Here is a 20,589-nt window from a genome sequence, read left to right as displayed (position 1 = left end):
AATTTACTTTCATGCATAATGCAAGAAATTGAAGTCAGAATAGGCAAAGTAATAAATAAACAACTTATGTTGATAGGAATCGTTTCTTGTGTGTGCGTCTTCAGATGCCTAGAAGCCTTACCTAACACAATGACCCACCAAAAGTGCTTTATCGTGAGTTGGAATATTCTGTGCAAATAGTAAGGTTAAATTTTTACCAAATCCATCGATCAAAAGAATCTAAAGACATGTGCAAGAACGTACAATTATTTCATATAGCCTATAAGATAGTTATGTTACCTATACTAACAGTTCGTTCCAAGGCCCTTGTATGGATAACCAATATCCGGGGTTGATGCTTCCTTGTGAGTACGGACACATCCTGGGGTGGAGATAGGTTATCTTCGTGTTTTTCGTTTGTCCACAGCAGTGATGACGTAAGCAGTGAGAAACGGGCCAGCTGGCACGGAATCATGACGTCATTTCTTTAAAGTTTTATCAAAGTGGGCCGTGTTTGCCTAAAATTGCACATTACCCTTTTGGACGCGCTCTTGGGTGATGGAAACTGGTGTATACTAACTACAGCTACATGCAGTTAAGCTGGCGGGAAGTGGGACCCAGGCCATGGCATAAGTTGCTTTGACTCTCGACATTAAGTATATATAAAGATGAGATAAACTTGAAGGCTGGGAAAGTGATCGCTAAAATAGAATCTTATGTTGATCAATAGCTAGGTCATATGATGAAAACATGCGTCCTATCGATAATTCACATTTCTAAGAAATGGAAAGAGCAATACTTCGGAGAGTCGTGTGATGATGACATGATGTCAACTAGTGACAGGATTAACCTTTGGCACACTGTTACCAATATGCTATATTAGTTACTGGGTTAGGCAGCATGGAGAAGGTTTAACACCTCAACCTACGAAAAAAGTTCTTGGCATCATTGCTTGTTTGTAAGTAACCCACAAAACGTGCTGTCTCCAGCCTGACACTTAGTAATAGTAGATTGATTGACTAACATTTCAATTTGGCTGAAGGCAATAATATAAAGGGAGAAGGTTCGTCTGCTGTTTGTGTGTGAAAGGATACAAAGGTCACAGAATGGAGGATACGCCTACAAATGGCTTATGATAATGTTTTGGTTGGACGATGTTGTAGTTAGATAGGTATGTGCATAGTTTGTATTTGTTCACGGTGTAAAGGTTCCATCAACAGCCGTGCAAAATCATACAACAGATTTTGGACGTTCCCATAATAGATCGACGTGCAGGTCTAAAAACGTCCAGAGTGGATGTATTGTAAACGCCTGTGCATCATACAATGCTTCACGCCTACCCATGGTCCCATCAACCGATGACCTCCGAATATGTCATACAATGCGTTGGCGATGTTAATCACTTATACTTGTGTTTAACAATGCAGTCACTAGAGGCAACACCAACTTATCCAGCCATGTTTGCTTTATTGTTCTTTAAACTCACACCCATAAAAAGCACGGGTTAGAGGGTTTTAGTGCTAACGTTACATGTCGAGAATTACGATTATAAGTTTTGGGAATCATCGTTCTATGGCAAGAAGGCTAGAATACATACAGATAATGCGATTTTTCATGTTTCAAAATTGCAACGGTATGCATTTATCCAATAAAAAACGAGGCAACAATATATCAGTCACTGATATGTTTATTGGGTTGAAAGTCTGCCGCTGTCCGCTCAGCCCTGGATTGGGACAGAGGCCACCTGCAGGGTGGGCACGCCGCACTGGACGTCCTCCACGCGCCTCCGGACGCCTCCCGAGTCCGACACCTGCTGCACGACCGACCCGCTGCAGTCTTGGCTCTGTAAACAAAAAAGGGCAGCTTGGATCGCATCGCTTGTTGTTGACCTGAATGGTCCAGTTTACAAGGGGTCTAAACTGCATGGACGTCATAAGACCTATACCGCAGATGCCAACAGCTGATAATGATAACGTGTAGTCAGTAGCGGGTCGCAACAACATACATCATTACATGCATTACTGATTGAATAAAAAATGACCGCAGACGCTTAATTAGCTGATGGTGATTAATATGTCCATAATGTAATTAAAGCTCTGTAACCAACTCACCCTGTGTGGTTCCGGTACAGGGCAGCGAATGGTGGCCGTCTCCGCATTCATGGTTCCCTTCTGGCAGTCGGAGTAGGCAATACGTATGGCGAACCTGTGCACTGACTCCACATCAGAAACCTCCTAAAATGAATATTCAAGTGCATAATAAAACAAATAGTCATTACTATTGAACTCTGGAAAAATGCTTTATGTGCTATCATTATGTTAGGCCACAGCAAGTAAATTTTATGGATGACATCCTCCATAGACTCATAAACTAATGAGATAGGGCGGGAAAAAAACAAGGCGGGCAAAAAAAACAAGATTCCTATATTTTGAGATCATAAATCTTGTTAAAGTAGAATTGAGGCGACTAAACACGATATCACAACCAACAGGTCTTTTATTCCTGTATTCAACCTATGAGGTTTCATATATGATATAAAACCTCCTTGATTCAACAGTAAGCGTGTCCTTGTAGCTGTGTATACATCTCAATAGACTAACTACAACAAATGCAGAAAAGAGCTTGTTGTACCATCATCTGAGGCAACTACACTGGGTATTCATATGCAATGAAACACCTTAGACTGTCAACATTTAACTGACCTTGAATATGTGTATAGAGCTCAAATAACTAGAATAAATGGCAGTATACGACATATTTGCCAATTTTTGGCATGTTGACCACCGTCGGATTGCAATGAAATTTCCTGGGTTTTTTTCAAAATCGGGCGAAAATTAATGAGCGCGCTGATGTCATCCATAAAAATTACTTGCTGTGGCCTTATCCCCCATAAAATATAACGTTACATGTAACACGTCAGCTTCTGGTATTGTCCAAGGTTCCACCAAAGCGTTACGACTGTTGAGAAACGAACCCTTAATTCCGTCCAGAGGAGAGTGCCTGTTTTCGGACTCGGACTCTCCCAAAATCACAAAACAATTCAGTTATTGTAACGTTACCTGCTCTCCTGATTTCATCACCGCCTCCAGCACCCACTGGTTGTCCTGCGCGCTGCCGCGGTTGATTGCATCGATGGCGAAGTAGATGGAGCCGCTCACGCCCACATCGTACGACGTGAAAGGAATGATGGCCGTCAGGCTGGCGGACAGGATGGGCCTGACGGCGTCCCGCTCAGACGCGGAGGCTTGCAGTTGGCTCGCTTGGACTGCGCCGCATTCGAGCTCTGCAATTCGTCTGCGCACACCACTGTCCGACACGTACTGGATCACAGTACCCTTGCAATCTTGACTCTGAAGAGAAATCACAAGCACATCTCGGTATAGTTACTGTTCTGCTTTCCTGACTTAAAACGGGCTTTTGCACATTTATGAGCATCAAAAACATTTCCTCTACAAAATGTGATCCCCGTGATTCTCTAATAGGTCAACAGCTGTAGAAATCTCAAATTGCAACATTCTAAATCTTCACAGAGTCTCTTAAACATACAGGGTAAAGACATTTAGTCATGAGGTGTAGATACGACCCGAAGAGGAGAGATAGGACCACAGTTGTCTCACCCTGTGTGGATCCGGCACACTGCAGCGCTGGGCCGACAGCACGGCGTCAGCGGCCCCGTTCGGACAGTCGGAGTAGGCCAGGCGGACAGCAAAACTGTGGCGAGACTCCTCCCGAGACACAACCTGGAGCGCGAGGTGTGAGGACATTTCCATTGTCTAAACTTAAACTGAAATTCTACCAAAAACAATATAAAAAGGCCATGCTGAAACGGAAGTCATCAACAGTCAACTGGTTGATCTTGAAGCGGTAAGCCATCATCTTGAGCATCCCTACAGATCCACCAGAGAAGTTTACAACAGATCCACCAGAGAAGCTTACAACAGGACAATGTATGGTTACCTGTCTGTTCCTACGCATAGCTCTGTTCATCTCGCGCACGACCACGACTGATAAATCCACTCCTATGACGCGGTCAATGTCACAACGGCGTTCAATATTGCCCTAAACAGCGAAACCATGCCCCTTCTGGCGCATTACAGTCCACAAAAATGAGCAGACTAGCAGCCACCGTGCACTTTTTACCTGCTCTCCGGAGCGCAGCACCTCCTCCAGTACCCACTGGTTGTCCAGCCCGCTGCGCTGGTTGATGGAGTCGATGGCGAAATAGATGGAGCCGCGCTGACCGGCCTCGTACGTCCCCGGCACACTGGCGGAGACAGCGTCGGTGAGGAGGCCAAGGGATTCATCGGTCTGGGCATCAAGGCTCGCCGCTCCCCCACAGTCAGTACCGACAAGACGCCTGCCCACACCAGCGTCCGACAAAACCTGAGTCACAGAAGCCGTGCACTCCACACTCTGGAGAACGACAGAACAGATTCAAATCAGACTAGTGTTTGTACCGGTTGTGCCTGACGTTGCCGTTAGTGATTTATTCGCATGCAAATGATGCAAAAGTATAACCTTAGGAAAACTAAGCGTTATTTTGCATTTGCAATAAAATGTTTGATTTTCATCAAATGGATAACTGAAATCTCATCGTAGACGACCACAAACGATCCCCTCACCCTGTGCGCATCCTGCACGGGCACCGTTGTGAGGCTGCCAAAGCATCGGCCGCGCCGTTCCGGCACTCCGAGTAGGCCAAACGGACAGTGAACTTGTGTTGGGTCTCCACACGAGACACGATCTGGGAGGAGATATACCAGACAACAGCACGTCAGCATGGCAAGATGAGATAAAGGGAAAGGCTTAACACACAAAAAATGGATGTAAATCTAGTGATGTGGATTGGTCATTCCTACCACTTCAGCAGAACGTAGCACTTCTTCCAACACAAGCTGGTTGTCCAGCCCACTGCCGCGGTTGATGCCGTCGATGGCGAAGTAGATAGACCCACGCAGACCTGCATCGTACGCCACAGACAGGGAGGCAAGCGCCAACAGACACACTGTGCGAAACATGGTGGTCGGTTTCTTCAACGATTATCGGACTACAAGCCAGCCTACATCAACCTTAAATGAAGTTGTGTTATCACCTCTGCGAAGTAGAACAAACGTTAACGTCCTTGAGAGATTATTATTAACACGAACAATCATTGAGCGGAAGGTATTCCTTGAGTATTTACACAGTGCGGGTTTCTAAAATAAGCAAATCGTTGATAAACTAACAGCTAAAAAGGGATCATGGGAAAAGGACAAATTTTAGAGGGCATCTAAAAAATGAAATTCTCGTACTACCTTTATTCACCTGATGGGGGACGTCTGATTTCGCTTGACGTTATGTCTGTCAAACCCATTGGAATGTGACCAAATTTGTTATTGAGCGCACCTTTAGCACTTACATTATATGACACGCTGTGGCAAGTTCGTACTCTCTGAGTCCGTGTCATTGGCTCTCTTCAACAAATACAACAGAGGAGCAAACGATCTTTTTCCTTTCTTACAACATTGTACACAAGTTTGTAACTAATAAAATCTCAATTTATTCATTTCAAATTCTTTGTACAAAATTTCCACACAGACACAAAGCAATGAACAAAATTCTTCATTAATGTTTCCATCAAAATCCATGCAACAAACGAAACTACCAAATCTGTACAGTAAAGCAATTTGGCACTTACATGTCCATGTAGCTCATAAACATATTCATACTCCACACAAAGCTTCAACTAAGTTGAAAACTCACAACAATATCAAAGATAAATTATCCAACAAAAAGGTACTAAATCATTTCATACACGTCACAACTGAACTAAATATTCACTGTATTCAGCCTGTTTCAAACAGGAGTGTTCTCTATCTATTTGTGCATAGATCAAACTGCTATACATGCCTACAGCAGTGCTTGTGGAAAATGCTTCAGACACAGTAATTCACATAAAATTCACCAAGAAGCTCAAATGTAGCCTGTCAAAGAATATCATCTTAGGTTAAGCATGCACCCCAGGGAATCATTTTGAAGAACACTAATCAGTCAATTCTTATGGCAAGATCCTAAGATGCTGATAAGATGCACATACATAGTAAAGCCAACCTCAAGTGGAAGTTCATTAAGTTCTGGCAATTCCGTGGTAATGTTTGGTGGCAAGATTACTTGTGGTTTGCTGTTGAAGAGTTTTGGCATAAGTTCTTGGCATCATTGCTTGTTTGTAAGTAACCCACAAAACGTGCTGCTGTACATCATATTGCTATAAAGTGGCAAGTTTGCTATGGAACAATGGCAAAAACTGACATTGCAGCTGATGAGGGAACATCAATGAAGCTAAAACGCCCCAACATACATTTACATGTTAGTAGGGACATTTTGAACGATGCAAAGAGCACATTCATAACAATCAAAAGAAAGAAGACTCTACCCAAGTCATCATTTGTATTTTGCACCATTTCAGCCAAACAAGCTTGAAATCATCTTGAAGTCATGCTTCAAGGAAACAAGAACATTTTGGTGACCACTTAAACAATACATATTTGAGCCCTTACATTTCTTTTCTGGTGTGCCGGTGCAGTGTAGTGTAGGAACACAAAGTTATTGCTTTCAGACCTGGTATTATATTTGTACAAAATTCATAAGTATAATTTTCTCACCTGTGACACATTGTTACATTCCCAAGATTATAAGTTAGAGTACCTTATGATGATAATTTGTTGCATATATCAAAACTGTCACAACTAGCCAAAAACATTCTTGAATCGTTGAAATGCTAACTAGCAAGGTAAACTGATCGAGATATCACTGGCAAATGTAAAAAGGTTTTGTACAATACAATGGCTTTCTGGTATTATCAATGAACTTACAACTAATCACCAGAAAATCTCTGCCAATCACTTTTCAAAAAATATCTTACATACTTCATCTTGGACACACAATATTTTTTCTAAGAGGTAATTATTCTTTAGAAACCTGGTAAAAAAATATTGTCTCTTTTACAAGTTCAGTAAGGAATGTTCCCAGGGTTTGGCAGCCACAATTTCAGTGCTTTTAAAAGATAAGTTTCTGAAAGATTTTTTTCATTGTTTATAAAAATGGTGATTATTTTTGCAAGTGTACATCATGGCAGATAGACCCTGGGAAAATCCCCTTAGTTTGTGCTACAACTTCTTGGGCTCTCCGCCCTCATAGATGTGTGTCGGTGAACATGGTGTGCTCCTTCTGGAAGCTGATGCTGCCATCACTGCTCTCCACCTCATCAGGGTCGTACTGAAACATGCACAAGGGTCAGGTCAGAAGGATTTCCACACAACTGCCAGGACATTTTATCAATGGGTTCATAGATTTATGTACATGTTTTTTTTTCCAGAACTGAGGTCACAGTAAATTATTATCATTGCATGGATAGGTCAAACATAGTCTGAGCAGACTTCAGCATGTAGCAAATCCTCAACAATCAAGGTGATAGCTCATGATGCATTTTTCTTTCTCTTCAGAGAATCTCTCATGGATATTCGATCATTACTTAAATGTGCTTGATTGTTCTGGGAATGTCAGATCATTTTCCCACTTTTTTTCAAAGATGTTTAAAGATGTCAAGACACTACACACCTTAAAGTGATGACCGGGAAGGTCAGTTGAGTTAAGTATTGGGGGAATGTTAACAGTTAGTGCATGCTAAGTGCCTAGAGTGAAGATGGAACAAGAACAGTGCTAGACTAGAAGAAAGGATACTTACAGAGTACATACTGACCAGGCCACTATCTGCAGGCACATGACCGTCCCACATGGCGTCATCGTCATCGTCCAGGAATTTCCCCGACAGCTTGTCCGACACGACGATGTCCTCGAGCGGGTCCATCATGCCGCTCCTGCTGCTGTGTAAGGAGGTGTGGGAGTAGGCGCGGTTCATGTGGGCGTATGCTGGGTTCAGGTGAGAGTAGCTGGCCTGGCTGGCGCGACCCATGCTGCGCGTGTGGCGGCTGGACGCAGTGGGCGGTCTCATGGCTGGCATTGTCTGAAATAGAATAAAATTACAGATATGAGTTTACCCAATACCCATGGATATGAACAACATCAAAATGATTGTATTGAGCACTCTGCAAGGACTTAGCTCTCCTCATGATGTTCTTGTTTGGTGATGTTGATTGTCTGGAAGGACCCTACACTCAATCAACCCCAGCATGTTGATACAATTCACAATGAATATCTATGAATGTGCAGATTTAAGAAGACTTGTTTTCAACCTTAGCTAACAATTAGGGTGAAATATAGAATGATTAAAGTATATTCTATAAATTTCAATTGTAAGGCAATATGACTAACGGTGAGTAACACTTTTGGAGTTACTGGAGTACGTACTGTACTCAGATGAAAGTCTCTAAGGCTATTGCTGACTTTGAATTCATTCTGCTTTGTCTGTTGACATTGATGACAATCAACCTGGCAATGCAAAGTTATCCTCTGTTCAATCACAAAATTCCATTTAATCTAAAAGCAGAATATCTGCGTGTGCTTGAAGTTCTGCATGTCCTCCTACCATGATGCTGCCGTCTGGAGCGGGGTAAACACACTCAGCCAGGGGTGTCCTCCTCTTCTGCCGGGGGGCCAGGGGTGCTCGCTGACGCTCATACGGCGGCTTCCTGGTGCCAGCTCTCCGCAGGAACAGGGCGATGATGATGAGCAGGAGAATCATGGCGACCAGCGTGGCAGTGACAACAAACCACACACTGTGGTACCAGGGTGTGTTGATCCTGGTGGCAGGGGTGGGGACTACAACAGCACCTTGGACACACGGGGGGAAATAACAATTAGGGATGGACCACAAAGGATCTTGAGGGGGTTTGAAAGTGAAAGAAAGAAAATCATCATTAAAAGGATATAAATAGAAAAAAATATACAAAGAAAGTTGAAAGAAAAACAACTGTTGGCTAACAGGTATAGAAAGGGAAACACAACGATCTAAACTCTTATTCTATATCTTCATGAGAAATTAACCAAAAGTATGGTCCCATTTCATATCAGCTCCATGGACTCCCTGGGCCAACATGTCCACTGAGATTGCATTGGTGTCAGCATAAATCATCAGCAAGTGAGCATGTGAGCACTCAGGAGCGTTATTATTGTACCAGCTGGGACCTACCTGTGTCTGGGTTGAAGGTTGCTGTTACAGTAGAAGCCTGGCCTTGGGTGGTGCGGACTTCAACTCGGATGGTGTACACTAAGGTGAACAAAACAAAACATTTATTATAGATGATCTTCTCTGATGGTAAGGTTATGAATGGTTAATTGGTCAGCTGGTTTGTGAAGCAAAAGGCTAAAAAACAGATGAAGGGGATCTTAGGAATTTTTTAGGGTACACCTTGCTGCTTAGTAGTGACACTTCTTTGCTAAGTACAAATGTTACAGTAAATATGATTTAACAGCATTCCATTAAAGGACTTTACCTGCACAAATTTTAATCTATATTTTGTCTTTTCATTTCAAGTTCTTTTCCCGAATAATAACATCCTATTGATCGTGGTCATTAGATATGATATTAAGTACAAAGAGGAAAGTTTCCCCCTACCTTTGACGCTGCTCCTGTAGATGTCATAAGCAGTGTTCAGCCCGCTGTATCTGATCTCTTCATTGTCAAACAGGACGTACTCCTCCAGGTACCCGTTCAGACTGAAGGCGTCGCTCCAGTCCACGTGCACATAGCTCTGGTTACTGGTGATGTCTGGCACATTCACAGCAGTGGGTGCTGCAGAAACATGTCAACAAACAAATAAGCAAACAACTCGTCAAAAAAAAAACAAATGAGAAATCGTTCTTCATTTGATATGTCAACTCAAGCAGATTTATCGGTTTGAGGATGGGTAATTTCACGAAAGGAACGAACTGATCCAGGAGCTTTTGGAAATTCAGTTTTGCTTAAAAAAGATTAAAAGACCAGTTAAACTATTTTCCTGATATGCATCCTTAAACGTTCTGTGTTAACACAAGGGCTTCCTTTCAATCTGACCATCAATAGTTACTTTAACAAATACTGATTCATGAAACAGAGCAACCAAATGTACGTACTAATAGTGACTTTTTGCCACATCAAAGTGAGTGAGTAGATTTGATACACAACTACTAAATGTGCTGAATATATAATAAAGGTGAAAAGCTTTTCTCAGTGAGGACTCACGGGCAGGTAATGTCGTCCCTAACTGCCAGCTAGATGGTGCCTCCCCTTCCTCGTTAAAGGCAGTGACCATGAACTCATAGTTGGTGTAAGGGACCAGCTCAGTGGCGTTGTACATCAGCAGCGGACCGTTGTACACAACTGCTTCCTGCTGGGTCGTGCAGGTTCTGGACGGGGTGACTGGCTGACTGGTCAGGGGACACGCACGGCGCTGGCGCAACTCGAACCTGGGGGGAGGGGGATAATGTAGGGTAAGGACTGTCAAAGACAATTCAAAGATTATGCAGTACAGGTAATGATAAACTAGTTCAAATCTTCACACAGTCATCTTTTAAACTTAGGCCCGATATACAGTGAGAAAATTTTCTGGACATACGTTTTTGACATACGTCACCTTTTTTCCTGGGTGTGAACCGGCCCCGCGCAACGTACGTCAGGCATTTTTATGGCCCGTTCGACCTTTACGTTACATGCAGGGTGAACTGACATACGCCCCACAGGGCTGGTTCACACCCGGGAAAAAAGGCGAGGTAAGTACGTCCAGAAAATTTTCCCAGTGTGTATTGGGTCTATGTACATGTAAATATCAACAAATAGTTTCTCCTATAAGAACAATTATGAAGTTTTTTCAGGCCTTACCTGTTGATGATGCCATTTCTGTTATCAGGATAGTCCCATATGAGGTAGATGGCATCAGTGTCTGTCCTGCGAATGCTTGGTGCACCCTGTCCTGTAGGTGCAGCCCCCAGTGTTCTCACATATGCTGGTGGACTGAGAGTGGACCCACCATTGGTGAACACAGCAACCCTGAACTCATAGTTGGTGTACGGATGGAGGTTTGTGATCTCCCATGGCATCCTGACAGTTGATACCACAACCTGAAGGACCTGAACACAAGCAAGCACAAATGTTACTCCAAGATTAATATCATTAAAACTTCTAATCCAATTTGATGAATTTGTTTGAAGTAGCTTCAAGCAACAGCTAGCTTTTGTTGAATAAATTGACAGATTTACAGCTTCAATTATTTCTTCTGGCATAAATACATTCAGACAACATGTACATGTATATGAAGAAACTAAAACATACCCCTGAGACATTGGCTTGGATGTCATACTTCACGATGTCTCCATTTGGTCTTGCTGGAGGGGCAAGGTTCACAGTCACCTGGCTTCCGGTGACAGATGAGAAAGTTGGTGCTTGTAAGCCTTCTGGCCGCGAGTCTCCAGTTTTGACAGACTGCCAGGGACACTGGAGAATACTGCTGCAGGAGGTGCCTGCACTGTTTACTGATACCACAATGTACTCATAAAATGTAGCAGGTTGAAGGGAATTGTCTGTGTCGCTGTAGACTGTGATGGCTGATGAACCGTTGTACACAAACACTGGGCTGGAGGTGGATCGCAGTCTCCTGTACAGGCGGTACTCTGTGATGATCCCTCTGGGGTCACTAGGGGGACCCCAAGATGCCTGGATACCAAGCATGGCGCCAAGAGAGTCGGCCAGTTGTGTAAGAACAGGCAGAGGCTGGTTAACAGGTGGGGATTCTCTGGTATATTCCCTGGAAACTGTACTCTGTACACAGCCCTTCAGCGTGCAGGCCTCAAGGAAGAAAACATACTGTGTGTAGGGCAGCAGACCATAGACGTCCCTCTGAAAGGTGTCCCCTGTTAATGTGTATTGAGGGGTCCCATCAACATACAGGGTGTAGTTTCGAATGATTCCATTTGGAAATGCTGGAGGCATCCATTCTGCTCGGATGGCAGTGGAGGATAGAGCAGTTAGAGTCGGTGGGTCCAGCCCAGCTGGAATGTCTGCAATGGTGTTGATGATGGCTGGTCGGCTGGGTCCTGTGCCACCAATGCTGTTAAAGGCTTCCACTGTGTAGCTGTACTGTCTTCCAGGGGTAAGCCCAAAGTCAGTGTACCGAGTGTCACTCTCATCATAAACCAAATTTCCATCTCTTCGGACCTCATACCGTCGTACGACACCGTTTGGAAACAGCGGTTCATCCCACGTTACTTCCACCACAGTTGAACTCAGCACACGGAGGGTTGGAGACTGCTGGTCTGTTGGCCGAGCCTCTGTTGTGCGTGCAAGTGTAGTCGGGCTGTCCGTACATCCACCTCCCGTGCAAGCTCTCACGACAAAGCCGTACTCTCTGTACGAGATGAGACTGTCAACGACACACATGGTAATCAGCCCAGAACATCTGGTTATGCCGTCAGCCTTCAGCTCAAAGTTGTTGATCTCTCCATTGAGTATTCTGGGATACGACCATGTTGCCTGCACTGCTGTGGAGTTAATGGCAGCGACAACAGGTGCCTCTACTTGGAGAGGAGCAGTTTCCAACGTACGTCTGGCTGCTGGCTGACTGGTAGTGCATCCGCCTGCTGTACACGCTGTTATTGTATAGCTGTAGACAGTGTAGGGGTCCAGTCCTGGGTCCTGGTAATCAAACAGCCTGGGATCAGCAGCTGAGAAAGAGATGGGTGCGCTGTCATTCCTCTGCAGCTGGTAGCTCTGAATGACTCCATTGGGTGTGGAAGGTGCAGTCCATTTAATCCTCAGTGTGCGAGCGTTAGAGCCAATGTATTCTACAACTGGAGGCTCGACATTGGCAGGCGCAGCCTGAGCAGTTTCTACACGGAACCAGTCGCTGTCCACAGAGCCAATGCTGTTATGGGCCCTGACTCTGTACTCGTACACAGTGTATGGGGCCAGGTCACTGTCCACAAACATGTAGTTATCTTGATCTGTATCTGTGGTCTCGTACACAACAGCTTCACCTGTTTGTCGGATGTTGCGTCCCAAAGACCGTGGCATTTGTCGCCTTATTACCTCGTATCTTATGATTCTGCCATTGGGGCTGACAGGCTTTGTCCATGTAAGGATGACATGTGTGTCATTCCACTGTGGAGCTGTTGGCTTAGGAAGAAAAACAGGAAGGGTTTCAGCAGTGGTCAGTGCCTGCCTCTCAGAGCGAGCACATCCTGCCATTGTGCATGCTTCAAGAATCAATGTGTAAGTTGTGTATGGTGTCAGCCTTCGGAAAGTATATTCCTTTGTCACTCCTGTATATAGTGCCGGCATTTGTATCTGTCCATTTTCACCAATTTCGTAAATGCGATACTCGGTGATGGCTCCGTTTGGCTCAGTGGGATCGTCCCAAGACAAGTCCATTGAGTTGCCATCAGGAGCTTTGATAACAGAGAACAGTCCAACACCCCTGGGGGCAGCCTCTGCTGTCCTGACTGGTGTCCAGGGGCTGGTTGTGGCACCAGCATTGTTCATAGCTGTGACCCGGACTCTGTACTCTGTGAACGGCTTCATGCCACTGATGGTTGCCTGCTGTCTGGGACTTGAGACTGTCACAGCAGTGACAATTGGTTCTGGGAGGGTGGGGTCGTTACTCTGCTCTTGGTACTGGACAATGTACTGTGATATTTCACCATTGGGTGTGGTTGGTGGTTCCCAAGAGATGCCGATGGAGTATGCCCCAATTGCCTGAGCAGTAGGAGTCTGCATTCCAGATGGCAGATCTTCAAGTGTCCTCACAAGTGTCCAAGGGCTCTCTGTCTCTCCCTGGGAGTTCCTGCTGACCACCTGGTACTCATACTGGGTGTATGGCTGGAGGTTTGTGTCGGTGCCTTTCCTTTCTTGGTTGAGGCCTGTTTCTAAGACAAGCAGACGTTGGTTGGTGCCAAACTCTCTCCTGAACACTTGGTACCGAGTGATCTCCCCATTGGCCTGCAGGGGGGGTTCCCAGGATATCTCCACAACTCTTGGTCCAACAGCAACCAGCTTGGGTGCCTCTTGACCACTTGGCTCTGCTTCATGAGTCCGGGCAAACACTTTGGGACCCAACCCACAGTCATCAGTGCATGCCATCACCCTGATTTCATATTCAGTGTACGGTGTCAGTCCAGTTACAGTGAAAAACGTTTGGTTCCCAACGGCCCTTCTCTCTCCTCCCACCATCCCATAGTTAAGAGTGATGTAGTAGTTTTGGATGATGCCATTGGGTTCTGCAGGGAAATCCCATTCTGTGTAGATTTGAGAGGAACTGATGACGGTGATATTAGCAGCAGGAATGCCTTCAGGTGTGCTGGATGGGGTAGTTTGTGTTCGTGGCATGCCTCGTCCAGGCCCCACAGCTGTATGTGCCTCTACCTGGTAAGTGTAGGTTGTACTTGGGGTGAGACCTGAGTCAGTAAAGTTCATGTCAGCTCCGCTGTAGATGACATTACTGTCCCGTAACAGCTGGTAGTGGGTGATGATGCCGTTTGGACGTCCTGGTTCTGACCAGTACACCTCAATTTCAGTTGAGCTCACCACTACAAATCGGGGACGAGACACATCTGAAATAGAAACACAAGAAGATTATCAATCAAGAATCCAATAAATCTTCAATCAACATCTCCCAAGATGGGAATATGACTGTTATGGGCTGAACATGGGAAAATTTTAGAAGGTTGTGAAAAACTGGGGAGGAAATAACTCTATAGCTCACTAAAATGATCTGTGACATATCCTATGTACCTGCTATGTCCACTTATCGAACAATATCTTTGATATGGTCTGAGACATATTGTTGAGTCTACCTTGTGGAATGTCCTGTCCTGTCATGCCCACTGCTGGGTCAGAGGTCGTGCACCCAGCTGCTGTACAGGCTGTCAGGCTGTAACTGTACTCTGTGTACGGGTCAAGACCTGCAGAAGGGTTGGTGTGAGTATAAGACTGTGAAACAATTCTCTTGAGAGATATAAGGTAGGTGCTAAGATAACTGATACTTTAGGAACCAACTAGTATTATGATGCATTACAATAGGTTGCAATATGTCATTTTCCTTAAGTTTACAGTTGTAAAGAATTTAAGACTTAGAATTGTTCTTGTCATACAAGATAACAGTGGGTGGTAAATCTTGCAATAGGTGAAAAATCATAGCCTGTAATGTTATCTACAGACAGACCCCAAATCATATTTATAATAGTCCAAAAATGGATGGAGTTTTCTCCTACCATCGTGTAGGTACTCCTTGGGATCATCCATGTCCATCTGTGTGTATAACATGGTCTGGGATGTTTCGTTCACCAGGTTCAGACGATACTCGCGGATGATACCGTTGGGCTGCCCCGGCTCTGCCCAGCTGATGCGGAGGCGGGTTGAACTGACTGCCATGATGGCAGGAGGCTGTACCTGGCCGGGGGCCATCTGAAGGGTAGCAACTGTCACCTGAAAAAAGATTTCAGTCAATGTTAGATGGGCAATTTGTCTCCCAGCTATGACTCATACTACCATCTGTTTATCTGACATCATACATCTGGACTCCCCCTTGATCAATGAGGAAGCCAGGGCATATTTTATAAATGTACTGGACATCATCTTCAAAATCTTCATTTTTGATGTGGTTTTCATATCTTACAGCTGTAGCGTGTAAAGGTTTCTAACATCATCTTAGTTACATCCTTCTTTCAACAGAAGATAAAACTCCATATAGTACATACACACACAAAACATAAAAACCAAAATAATAAAAAGGTTAAGTCCGTCAGGAAGAATGAACAATGTTTAATATGTATGACAGTGATCACCTCCTCACTCTCCCCATAGCCAGCACTGGTGTAGGCCCTGAGTTTGTAGATAAACTCCTGGTAGGGCCTGATGTTCCCCAGGTCTCGGTACTGCCTGGCCAGTCCCTGGTAGACTTGCCTGAAGATCTGACCGGCACCGTCTGCACGCAGCAGAGAGTAGCGAATAATGACACCTAGAGGGAAGAAAACATCCATCATGGTTCACATTCTAGACATTACATGTATCACTATGCCATGATATATTAAAGTCATCCCTAGTACGAAGGCTATCAGAGTATACCTGTCCTAATGGATCAACCTCTCTCTGGGATTCACATTCAAACTAGCTCTTAGCTCTGATTGAAAACAGTAACAGTTACTTCAAAAGGATTGATTTCTCAGAATGTGCTTAGAAAGAAGTAAGGGACCTTGGGTGAACTTGGGTCATGCACATGCCAAACTTACTGAACAGAGAATGCAATTTGCTTCTTGAACATCGGTAATCAAAAGAATTAAGTCATGAATGCAGCATATAAAATCATTCTGACCTTACGTTCTGTCAGAAAGTTATCCTTTACCATCATGACCAGTTAACACGTTATATGTTAGAAGTCAAATATCTTATGCGCTGCTTTTTATCAAACGATAGAATGATAAATCAGTGAGTGTGAGGGATAATTGGTTACCATTGGGTCTTTCCGGCTCCTCCCATGCAAGGTTGACGACGTTGTATTCCCCCTCTGTAACAGACCACTCTGGTGGAGACACCTGTTCTGGAGACGACTCTCGTGTCCGTGCGATGGAGGCATCGCTGGTTCCCTCCCCACCAGTATTCACCACCACCACCTGATACTCATACTGGGTGTACGGCTCCAAACTGGTGTCTGCAGAACAATGAGATTGACGGATCAGTCATCATGATGCTATGGTTTAAAACCTCCTTTGCTTGTACTCTATCACCTCTATAAAATTCATGCAATTTAGGTAGCTAATAGTTTTGTTTTTGCTACCATCTGTGAATAGGTTTGTTTTGTTGTTGCTTATGAACCCTCTTTTAAAGTCTAGAAGTTGTCAAGTACTTTCAAAATTGACTTTTTGGTGGCTATGCCAAATAATAGTTGGTTAAACCGTCAAACTTATCTGGATTGTCTGAATCCTGAGTTGTTTTATAAGGATTATGCAGACAACAAACCAGTCCTGACCTGTGAACATGAAGACGTTTGTTTCACCGGTGTAGACGTCTGTTGTTTCCTGTGTACAGATGCCAGGGTTGGTGGTGGGCTGGGGTGTGGAGGAGACAGCCCCCTCATAAGCACCCTCCACTATTGTACATATACTGGAGCTTGTGCTGAAGTCACATCTGCAGATTATGGCATAGGTCAAGATAATGGTTAGAAGCAGATTCAATCTCATGTTTAAGCGTCAATCAACTATTTGGAAGTCCCGACTAAAATCCTACAAGCCAGAAGTAATTAAAATGTGAATTAGATTTAGATTTTGTCCAGGACAATCTTAAGGTGCTTGTAGACTTCATGCCATTCATAAGTCACATCTCATATCGGACTCATTCAGTGTACCTCTTAAGCATTAGACATTCCTTATTCAACATTACTGCCTAGTAAGTAAACCCAAATACTGTAAATCACTTTGATATAACGGCAGGAAAATATAGTGGTTGGGGGAAAATGGAGTAGGTCACGGCACTTGATTTTAACAGTGGGAACAAACATTACTGTCTCAAATATTAGTGATCAAATATTTGCGATGATGAAATTTTAGCTGTTGACTAGTGACCATTAAATCAGCTAAAATTAAGTTACAGTTAACAAATCAAGAATTCCCGTAGCATGACATATTCAGATTAAGTCATCTCTTCAACATCTCACACCTGTTACAGTATGCTGCCCCAGTCTGGCTGATGGGGCATGTCACTCCGTCTCCACAGTCACTGAATGATGTTGAAGAGATGCGATACGGTCGGTCTGCGCACACATGGGTGGCACTGTTGTACCCAACATTGTTACAGCAGGAGAAGTCAGGGCGGATCAGGTTCAAGCCACAGCACTGGCGGTTGTCATTGTTCTTGTCAACTTCACTGTCGTATGTATGGACCTGTCCAGTAAAGAACAAAAAAGACAACAAACAAAACATTAGATATCATGTAGTAATGATATGGGCTAGGGTATTTCACTGGGGTAGCTGTAGCTAAATGTACAATGTGAAGATTCACTTTTTCAACAATATATTTACCAACATTATGACTGTCAATACTAACTTGATCACATGTTTAAAATGTGAATTTCTCTAGTCAGACTAGCAGAATGCAGATTTTATAGCCAAGTATCAGAAGAGTAATCATGAGCTAGGCTGTTATTTACCCTAGCACTGCCGTTGACGCTGCTACTCTCACAGCACCTGGTGGTGGCAGCAGGGACGTACGAGTTGCCACAGCAGAAGCTTCCGGAGTCTGAAGCGTAAGCCTGGCCGTCCTCCTCCCCCCCACAGCATGTCATGTCCTGCTGCACCATGCTGCCTCCACAGCACCGCCGCTCATACCCGTCAAACAACATGCCTGCAGAACAGTGCAGAAAGCTTACTATAACCCTCTTATGTGTAACTGTGAATCTTTATCTCAGTTGTGGTGAATTATTCAATGGATAACTTTAAAAATTACATCAGGTAATGATGATGTGTCCGTACAAGTAAGTAGCCTGTCAGTCTTCACAGCCCTGCTACATGTTACGTTAGGTTTGTTCCTGTTTGCTCACACTCACCTGAACAGCAGACCTGTCCCCGTGAGCTGTAGAAGGGAACATCTCCACAGCAGGCATCACCACTGCCGACGGACACTCTGTCCTGGTCAGGGCTGGGGCAGCAGATCTGACCGGGACCGACTTCCACGTACTGTCCGCCGCAGCACTGGTGATTCTCCTGCTCAGGGTGCAGCTGCCCTCCACAGCACACATCTGACGGGTCACTCCTCCCGGTGATGTAGCTGGAGTTACAGCATTCGTAGCCTGGCACTGTGTCGTACAGGGTGCCATCACAGCAGTCACGGGCACCAGAGTAGCACTGGGTCCCACACAGGCTCTCAGCACTGCCACACTCAATGTAGGAGCAGACATCAGCATCAGGGTTTGGTGTTGGAGCAGGTCTGGGGAGTTAAACATCCAGATTAGAAGACTATTCTACTTTACTGGCATGTCACTCTTTATTGTGCACTGATTTGGAAATTTCTATTTGTCAAATTTTTTACTCATACAACTTATATGTCCTTCCCTATTTTTCATGAAGCTACTTTTTGCCATATTATCAACAACATGAAATCAAATTTCAGACATATATTTACTTCAAAATAATTTTCCTTATTCCTGGCATCATAACCCAGGAGAATAAACATTATATTCGCATTATTAGGAAAACAAAATGTAGACAACTTACGCAACAGAACAGGGCAAGTGAGCTGTTCTGGATATCCTGTATCCTTGGATGATACCATTAGGTTGCGCCGGGGGTGACCAGGTCATGCGGATAGAGCTGGAGCTGAGGACCTGTAGGGTGGGCGAGGCTATCCCGGCTGGTGCTGTCTCCAGGGTGGTCACTAGTGTACCATCACTGACCAGACAAGCAAACACTGTGCACACCTCTACCTGCAGGCATTCACAGGGCAGAGGGAAATTTTGTTAGATAACAATCATTACATATTTTGTTAGATTACATACAACTAAAAAAGACATGACATTTCTCCTTGGGCAAAACTGTACTATTTTGCACGAACAGGACAATAACAAGACACTTTGACGCTGTCTTCTTTCTTTCTTCTTACCTATGCTCTAGTCATAGAGAAAGTACATCTGAAGATAGAAACAAGAAAAGCCTATTTTACCTGTATAGTGTAGATTGTGTATGGCTGCAATTGTCCCACAATGTAAGAGCCTGCCTGCGTCATCCCAGTGGAGATGTTCTGTATGAGTTGGTTGCCCCCTGACACATAGATGTTGTAGGCTGTGACTTGTCCATTGGGAGTCTGTGGTGCTGTCCAGCTGACTCGCACCTCTGTGCCGCTAACAACTGAAGTGCTTGGTGGGTCCAAGCCTTCAGGTGCTGAGGATAAGGATAAAAGGGATCTCACAACTTCCATCTGAATTTTCAAAACCATTTGATTGCCACTGTCACTGATTGTTCAAGACATTTGGCCTAATGCACCCTCTGTTTTCTATGTGTCACCTACATGTGTATTCTGAAACAAATTACAACATCAACTCCCCATAAAACCTGATCTAATACAAATCATAGACTCCTGACCAAGGGGAGTGACGATGCAAGCTCAGTTAACTCAAACGGTGTCTCTCCTTGGTGCTGAAAGTATGATTGGAGCTTTCAACTGATGTTTTTTTTGCTACCAAGATTCTGCAAGCTGAAAGCATTGCCACATACACTGAAAAATTGATGTACATATAGAAATGAGCTATGATTTACTTTCAGTTATTTCAAATTCAACCTTTTGTGTTCATCAATTCTCTCGCAGATCAGATCAGATCAGCATATCATGGTAAAAACACCAACACTGCCTTTAAATTCTCATGCTAGTATTAGACTAAGGTATAGGTGTGTGTGTGAGGGCACCATTCAATGCACACCAGAGAACAAGGTCTTACTTCCATCCATGGTGGTTGCTTCAGCAGGAGCACTGTCGATGGTGTGGGCGCCATTATCTATGGTGATGATGAAGCTGTAGAGTGTGCTTGGTCTGAGGTCTCCCACCACCGTTTCAGTGTCAGAGGGTGGGAATGACATTGTTTGCACCATACCACCACCTGTATACCTGAGGTCATACCTCTGGACTCCTCCTTGTAGATCGATGACACCTTAAGAGACAGA

General features: G+C 44.3%; 2 protein-coding genes across 2 annotated transcripts in view; both read right to left on the bottom strand.

The window, feature by feature from the left end:
- Nucleotides 1-1,648: 1,648 nt before the first annotated feature.
- Nucleotides 1,649-4,997, bottom strand: LOC136433515 (uncharacterized). Its single transcript, XM_066425803.1, has 7 exons — nucleotides 4,853-4,997; nucleotides 4,602-4,723; nucleotides 4,120-4,392; nucleotides 3,597-3,719; nucleotides 3,039-3,329; nucleotides 2,091-2,213; nucleotides 1,649-1,822 (listed from the first exon to the last, which is right to left on the bottom strand). Exons 1-7 carry the CDS (start codon nucleotides 4,995-4,997, stop codon nucleotides 1,697-1,699), a joined length of 1,203 nt encoding a protein of 400 aa, XP_066281900.1. The 3' UTR covers nucleotides 1,649-1,696.
- A 497-nt stretch (nucleotides 4,998-5,494) lies between these two features.
- Nucleotides 5,495-20,589, bottom strand: part of LOC136433433 (usherin-like) — a 52,890-nt gene continuing 37,795 nt past the window's right edge. Inside the window, exons 47-65 of the mRNA XM_066425637.1 lie at nucleotides 20,367-20,576; nucleotides 19,595-19,812; nucleotides 19,150-19,358; nucleotides 18,483-18,862; nucleotides 18,087-18,280; nucleotides 17,597-17,820; nucleotides 16,911-17,068; nucleotides 16,395-16,592; nucleotides 15,730-15,902; nucleotides 15,157-15,370; nucleotides 14,740-14,847; nucleotides 11,225-14,496; nucleotides 10,775-11,022; nucleotides 10,139-10,362; nucleotides 9,533-9,709; nucleotides 9,107-9,184; nucleotides 8,504-8,748; nucleotides 7,703-7,981; nucleotides 5,495-7,233 (exon numbers count right to left, since the gene is read on the bottom strand). Of these exons, the coding sequence (XP_066281734.1) occupies nucleotides 7,150-7,233; nucleotides 7,703-7,981; nucleotides 8,504-8,748; nucleotides 9,107-9,184; nucleotides 9,533-9,709; nucleotides 10,139-10,362; nucleotides 10,775-11,022; nucleotides 11,225-14,496; nucleotides 14,740-14,847; nucleotides 15,157-15,370; nucleotides 15,730-15,902; nucleotides 16,395-16,592; nucleotides 16,911-17,068; nucleotides 17,597-17,820; nucleotides 18,087-18,280; nucleotides 18,483-18,862; nucleotides 19,150-19,358; nucleotides 19,595-19,812; nucleotides 20,367-20,576 (6,893 nt within the window). The 3' untranslated portion in view covers nucleotides 5,495-7,149. The remainder of the gene's footprint in view (nucleotides 7,234-7,702; nucleotides 7,982-8,503; nucleotides 8,749-9,106; nucleotides 9,185-9,532; nucleotides 9,710-10,138; nucleotides 10,363-10,774; nucleotides 11,023-11,224; nucleotides 14,497-14,739; nucleotides 14,848-15,156; nucleotides 15,371-15,729; nucleotides 15,903-16,394; nucleotides 16,593-16,910; nucleotides 17,069-17,596; nucleotides 17,821-18,086; nucleotides 18,281-18,482; nucleotides 18,863-19,149; nucleotides 19,359-19,594; nucleotides 19,813-20,366; nucleotides 20,577-20,589) is intronic.

The sequence above is a fragment of the Branchiostoma lanceolatum genome, chromosome 4, assembly GCF_035083965.1.
Source record: "Branchiostoma lanceolatum isolate klBraLanc5 chromosome 4, klBraLanc5.hap2, whole genome shotgun sequence".
NCBI lineage: Eukaryota > Metazoa > Chordata > Leptocardii > Amphioxiformes > Branchiostomatidae > Branchiostoma > Branchiostoma lanceolatum.
The sequence above is the reverse complement of the archived record's forward strand: the minus strand, read 5'-3'. Positions and strand labels throughout refer to the sequence as shown.

Excerpts from the sequence above, each read along its gene's own strand:
- LOC136433515 (XM_066425803.1), bottom strand. The coding sequence starts at position 4,997 with ATGTTTCGCACAGTGTGTCTGTTGGCGCTTGCCTCCCTGTCTGTGGCG. Across the intron at positions 4,724-4,852 it reads TGTGTTGGAAGAAGTGCTAC|ATCGTGTCTCGTGTGGAGAC; the intron begins GTTCTGCTGAAG and ends ATCTCCTCCCAG. Across the intron at positions 3,720-4,119 it reads TGCTGCGCTCCGGAGAGCAG|GTTGTGTCTCGGGAGGAGTC; the intron begins GTAAAAAGTGCA and ends CTCGCGCTCCAG.